This window comes from Sinocyclocheilus anshuiensis, unplaced genomic scaffold (assembly GCF_001515605.1).
Source record: "Sinocyclocheilus anshuiensis isolate Anshui unplaced genomic scaffold, SAMN03320099.WGS_v1.1 scaffold851, whole genome shotgun sequence".
NCBI lineage: Eukaryota > Metazoa > Chordata > Actinopteri > Cypriniformes > Cyprinidae > Sinocyclocheilus > Sinocyclocheilus anshuiensis.
The window spans coordinates 337987-344317 of NW_015546052.1; the positions used below are offsets into that span (position 1 = coordinate 337987).

General features: G+C 37.5%; 1 protein-coding gene across 1 annotated transcript in view; it reads right to left on the minus strand.

Annotated features, from left to right (window-relative positions):
- Positions 1–1509: 1509 nt before the first annotated feature.
- LOC107699202 (uncharacterized protein KIAA0930 homolog) overlaps positions 1510–6331 on the minus strand; it is a 14850-nt gene continuing 10028 nt past the window's right edge. The window contains exons 6-10 of the mRNA XM_016500398.1: positions 4742–4882; positions 4458–4646; positions 4167–4326; positions 2892–3047; positions 1510–2791 (exon numbers count right to left, since the gene is read on the minus strand). Coding sequence (XP_016355884.1) covers positions 2751–2791; positions 2892–3047; positions 4167–4326; positions 4458–4646; positions 4742–4882 — 687 coding nt within the window. The 3' untranslated portion in view covers positions 1510–2750. The remainder of the gene's footprint in view (positions 2792–2891; positions 3048–4166; positions 4327–4457; positions 4647–4741; positions 4883–6331) is intronic.

Sequence of the window (6331 nt, forward strand, 5' to 3'; positions counted from 1 at the left end):
GGTCATGAAAGCATGAAAGCATGAATTAACGTTTCTGCATTTGACATTTATATTTTTAAGAAAAAATGCGGTTTTACAAATGCTAGAAACATGGTTTTCAAAGGAAAGATTGCTATCAAATAGCACACCTAGGTTCCTAACTGATGACGAAGAATGAACAGAGCAGCCAACAAGTGTTAGACAGTTGTTTAGGTTATTACATGCTTCATGAAGCTGTCAGTGTGTCGAAAGTGCCCATCACTAATCTACAGTACACAACCAGTGAGAGGATTTAGTTTTGTAAGTTTTGTTGCAGTACATGGTGTTCATTTATGAATTACATTTACATTACATTTAGTCATTTAGCAGACGCTTTTATCCCAAGCAACTTACAAATGAGAACAATGGAAGCAATCAAAATCAACAAGAGAGCAATGATATGCAAGTGCTATAACAAGTCTCAGTTTAACACAGTACACTTAGCAAGGTTTTTTTATTTTTATCATATAACAAATAAAAAGAAAACAGATAGAATAGATAGAGAATAGAGCAAGCTAGTGTTAGAGGCTTTTTTTTTTTGCTTTTGTTAATTGTATAATAAATAAAAAGAAAACAAATAGATAGAATACAAAAAGATTAGAGAAGCTAGTGTTTTTTTTTTAAGAAAACAAGCAGTTAGTTAATGAATAGAGTGCAAGTCTAAAGGGGCAAGTTTTTTTTTTGTTGTTAAAAGAACAATTAGAATAGAGAGTGTTAGAGTTAGAGGGTCAAATAAAGATGGAAGAGATGTGTCTTTAGCCGATTCTTGAGGCATTCTTTTCGGTTCGTTAAAAATGTATCTTGCTGCCGCGTTCTAGATTAATTGTAACGGTTTTATAGAACTGGCTGGAAGACCAGCCAAGAGAGCATTGCAATAGTCCAGCCTGGACAGAACAAGAGCTTGAACAAGGAGTTGTGAAGGCGAGCAGCTATCGTCAGATCATCAGGATGGAATGAGAGGTAGAGTTGAGTGTCATCAGCATAGCAGTGATATGAGAAGCCATGTTTCTGAATGACAGAACCTAGTGATGCCATGTAGACAGAGAAGTGGTCCAAGAACTGAGCCCTGAGGCACCCCAGTAGTTAGATGTTGCGACTTGGACACCTCACCTCTCCAAGGTACCTTGAAGGACCTAACTGAGAGGTAAGACTCAAACCACTGGAGTGCGGTTCCTGAGATGCCCTTTGCCAATAGGTAATCAATAATTATTTTTACCCAAAATTGTTAGATTATTATCAGTATAAATTTTACTGAACTTTACAGTTATTGAATTGAACTCAATCAAAACTACACTGATTTGAGCTAAATAATAAGACCATTGTATTTTTAGAGCAGCAGATTCTGAATTTGTCTCATATTTGAAGAAGTTTGTATCAGTCTGTAACTCTATATAAACAATGGTGGTTCCTTCACATGTTGCAGTCTCCTAGAATTTGTGCGATATCCCACAATACACTTTTAGTAATTGGACAATAAATTTGAACAAGAGCTTTTTTTATAATGTGTATTTTCATAAAGATGTACAGAAAAGGTGTGTATATATTACAACATAAATACGACAACATGCACATTTACTGCTAAATTACCACTCGATACAAAAGCGCATGTAAAGCGTTTAACAAACTGGGACTTCCTTAAAAACAGCCTTCCACTGAAGCTTTGCACCTCAAGCTAAAAATTAATTAAAACTGAAGACTAGGATCTTAAAATAGTTTGAACAACACCTTCAAATGCTGCTGGCAAATCTGCCTATCAAATATCAAATAGATATTAAAGCTGTCAGATCAGTTATTACATTCAGCTGACACACACGTACAAAACAAAATAATACTGACACTTTGGGTTGGCTATACATGTTCAACTCCAAAAGCCCTTTAGTGTAAAAGAGTTTTCAAAACAAACTAGACGACAGTCACCGAACTTGAAGAAACAGTGGAGAACAAACCCAAAAATCAAAAAAGCAATGTCTGCTGGGTGGGATCATGTGATCTAGTGTCATGTTTAAGGACAAAGTGTCTTTGTGGACGGAGATGTTTCCAAGAACTGTGCTCAGGTGGTGTCGTCATCCATCTGCCGGAAACGGCCTACGAAACATGCGTCATGGTCTTCTCAGGAGATACGTCATGTTCACTAGTATTTGGAAATCATAAATCCCCTTGAACATATCAAGTAACAGACAGTCGTGTAAGTACAGGAGGACATTTGCTGGACGTTCAGCAATGGACTATCAAAAGGACGACGTGTGATATATATTAGCTGGTTAGCGAAATATTAAGGCCTAGAGCTGCAGAGGAAACGTCCTTTGGAAAATATACTACACACAAAATCAGTAATATCGTTAAGCCTACGAGTGTCTCATGAAGGAGGGTTGAAGGGAGACGGCTGTGGTCGGTACAGTTCACTGAGTATCTAAGCAGCAGTGTATTTACAAGAACGACATTCGTTTATTAGGTTTCATCTCCCAATAAACATTTCCCTTTTGTGTCACAGTCTAGTGCCACTTTAGTTCCAGGTCTCGAGCCAATCTGAAGCCGCAGGCAGAGGAACATGTGGAAGAGGCACTTCTTCATGGAGTTTGTTTCTTAGGTATCCCTTTTCCTCCCTTCCTCACTGTTGTGTATTGTTCATAGTTTTTGTTTTTGGTTATCTGTCCGTACGCCACACGGCGGTTCCTCAGAGGCCTGATGTGAGGAGGCACTTGGTAATGTGGTTTTTGGGCAGTCAGTAAATGCTATGTCATCAAAATGGGCTTTTGTCTCACCTCCAGAATATCTAAAAAAGAAACAATGGAACTATTTAGCCACTACAATTAGTGTTCACGGCTAACAGATGTAAAAGAAGCATGTCTGTATGGAGGGCAGGTGTGCTGTACCTGTGGTGATGCGATGCAAAGGAAGAGTCACGTAGGTGAGATGAGAATACAACAGAAAATACTCCTCTTTTCTGTTCAGCTTGAGCCAAGAACCCACCAGCGAGTGGCCCGTTCCTGACAGAGAGCGGGAGCGCAAGTTTGTGGCATTGCACATGTCTGAGGAAAGAGGAAAGTACCTTTAATTTCACTTTAAAACTGAAACTATCACTGTTGCAAGGAAGGAATGCTTTTCCACCCACAAAATTGCTGGCATATCTGTTTTTATTTCTTCCTGTTAAAACAAGGACTATCAATAAGCTAGACACATTTTTCCTAAAAATATATTTTAAAAATTTGTATTTTCTAAATATGAATTTTAGACATGCCACATTTAATTTTATCTATGTGACCCTGGACCACAAAACCAGTCATAAGTAGCACGGGTATATTTGTAGCAATAGCCAAAAATACATTGTATGGGTCAAAATTATAGATTTTTCTTTTATGCCAAAAATCATTAGGATATTAAGTAAAGATCATGTTCCATGAAGATATTTTGTACATTTCCTACTGTAAATATATCAAAACTTAATTTTTGATTAGTAATATGCATTGCTAAGAACTTAATTTGGACAAATTTAAAGGCAATTTTCTCAATATTTTGATTTTTTTGCACCCTCAGATTCCAGCTATTCAAATAGTTGTATCTCGGCCAAATATTGTCCTATCCTAACAATACATCAATGGAAAGCTTTCAGATTATGTATAAATCTCAATTTCGAAAAATTGACCCTTATGACTGGTTTTGTGGTCCAGGGTCACATATATATTATATAACAGCAGATTTTTTTTAGAGGTGAAATTACTTGAAATATACATATTCCATTCAATTCATATTCATATAAAATTACAGTTTTCAGATGAAGAAATTCAGATATTGTAAAATTCTGAAATTCAAAAGTTTAGTTTGAAATTTAAATTCAGATCATACAAAACTAGGCCACGGATTATATCTTCCCCTTCCATGTCCCATAGGACAAAGTAGAGGTCATTAGAATAGCCTGCGTTATTATTTGCTGCGGTAATTTGCAGTTTCAGTCTGCGAGATATCACAAATAGATCAGAAAATGAACGCTGAAAACTCTTTTAATCAGTATATTCACAGCTAATTTTACCTCTAAAAAAATATCAGAACCAAAACAACCTGTTTAAAGATAAAAAACTAGGCTATAAAATACGCCACTAAAACTGTTCAATGTTGTTAAATGCGAATACTGTTCCAGTGCGTTTGCGTACCTTCATCATCCTCTTCTCTGAAAAACTCCTCACTGTCGTTTGCCGAGTGTGATTTCTTCATCTCAGCGATTCGGTTTCGGGGCACTTTCCGTCGGAGTGACGGTGAGAAGAAGGAGGGTCTGTTTTTCTCCGGGGTCGGGGGAGTGCTGAATGATGTCACCTATGAGGAAAACAGGGCTATCAATTACTTCAAAAACGTAAATTAAAGCAATGCAGAGAACAAATGCAAATGGTTTGTGCATTAATTGAAAACATCTAATGAAGTGGGAATAGAAAATGGGTTTAACTGACCCTCTCGTGAAGAGGCGAGTCTTGGTCCTCTTCAGTGCCGCAGGGTGAGGTGTCTCCAGTGGGCACACGACTCACAGCCATCTCAGCATGACCTTTCCCCTGAGGACCCTTCATCCGCACAAACTCCATGTTGTTGTACTTGTAGAAGCCGAATGACATCCGCTGGGCCATCTTAGCAGCCACGCTTGCCTATAAAGATGTACACACAAGACATATCATGAAATACACACAAGAAGCATGTATAAGACAATAAATACTTTGGACAAATGTAAAAGGAAGCATACCCGGTTATCATAGACCTTCTTGAGAGCCTCGTAGCGGATGGAGCCCTGGAAGATGACACCCTGAAATGTGTTGCTTTTGTCACTGGCCACCAGCTCCACACATACCATCTCACCTTCTCCAACAGTCATATCGCTGAACACCTGCCCAACACACACACACAACAATCACAGCCAATTATGACAATTACAGCACTGGTTATACAGAATTACTAATTATTAGGGCTGTGTTTTTGTAGTACAGCTCACCAGTGGTACAATTCCCACTGTTTTGTCTCCTCTGTTTTGTTCAACACATTTAATTTTTAAATGACAGAGTATAATTCAGCAGCCACCCAGCTGTGTGTAACGGGAGAAAAACACACTTTGTCTTGAATCTGCAGACAGTGCGATGTTTACGAGCAGAAGCATTATCATGACATTACACAGCATAACACACCATGATTTAGATCTAATCAGCACAAAGTACAAACAGACCATAAGCTGGAACTAAAATGGCTGGTAGTGAGAAGCAGGGTTATTGTTGTTAACTAAAACAAAAACCATTAAAACATTATTCATTACTTGAAATAAAATAAACATTAACAGAAAAAATGTTTTGGACAAATGTACTTTGGACTTTTTTTTCCCAGCTAGTTGCCAAGGCAACATTTTTCTTTTCCGTTTAGTTTAAACAGAAAGTACTACATAAACTAAAACTTAACAAAAAGTATATAGACATAAAAAAAATGACAAAATCACAAAGCAAAATTACTAAAACTTGAAATAAAATGAGAAAAGAAAATATATAAATGAAATGTAACTTAAAATACTCTTGTACTCTAATTGAATACTTTTGAATACTCTTGTGCACCGAAAAAAAGAAGTGTGGAATGTTGGACACTTCATGCACTCAACTGTTGCTGCATTAAAGGGGTCATATGACATTGCTAAAAAGAACATTATGTTGTGTATTTGGTGTAATGCAATGTGTTTATGCGGTTTAAGGTTCAAAAAACACATTATTTTCCACATAATGTACATTATTGTTGCTCCTCTATGCCCCGCCTTTCTGAAATGCGTCGATTTTTACAAAGCTCATCGTTCTGAAAAGCAAGGTGTACGCTGATTATCCAGCTATCTAGTGCGTTGTGATTGGCTGAATACCTCAAGCGTGTGACGGAAATGTTACGCCCCTTACCATACTGTGAAGCCGTGTTCCGGCGCAATGAGACAAAACCAATAAAACCCATTACAAACTAGGCATTTGTTGCATCCAGTGGGGACATAATTACGGATTATAATGATTTATACTGTATTTTTACGCGTTGCATCGCGCCGAGGAAAGCAGGTTTGATGAATCAGTGGTCTGGCGTCTGCAAGTTAGACTCTTAAAAACACGTTTTGCTCATGTGCAAACAAGTGCGCACAACCGCGGGTGATTTCATTTTCGATTTCTGGTCGAGTCTGGGGTCTGCGATATACATCTATGATAATATGGTAAGTGTTGTTGTAATGATGTGTGATCTGACATTATTGAGTATATCACCAAATCACACACAGAGTGCACGCACGTGATTTATTAGTCTATTAAAACTCAAAATTCAAGGTATT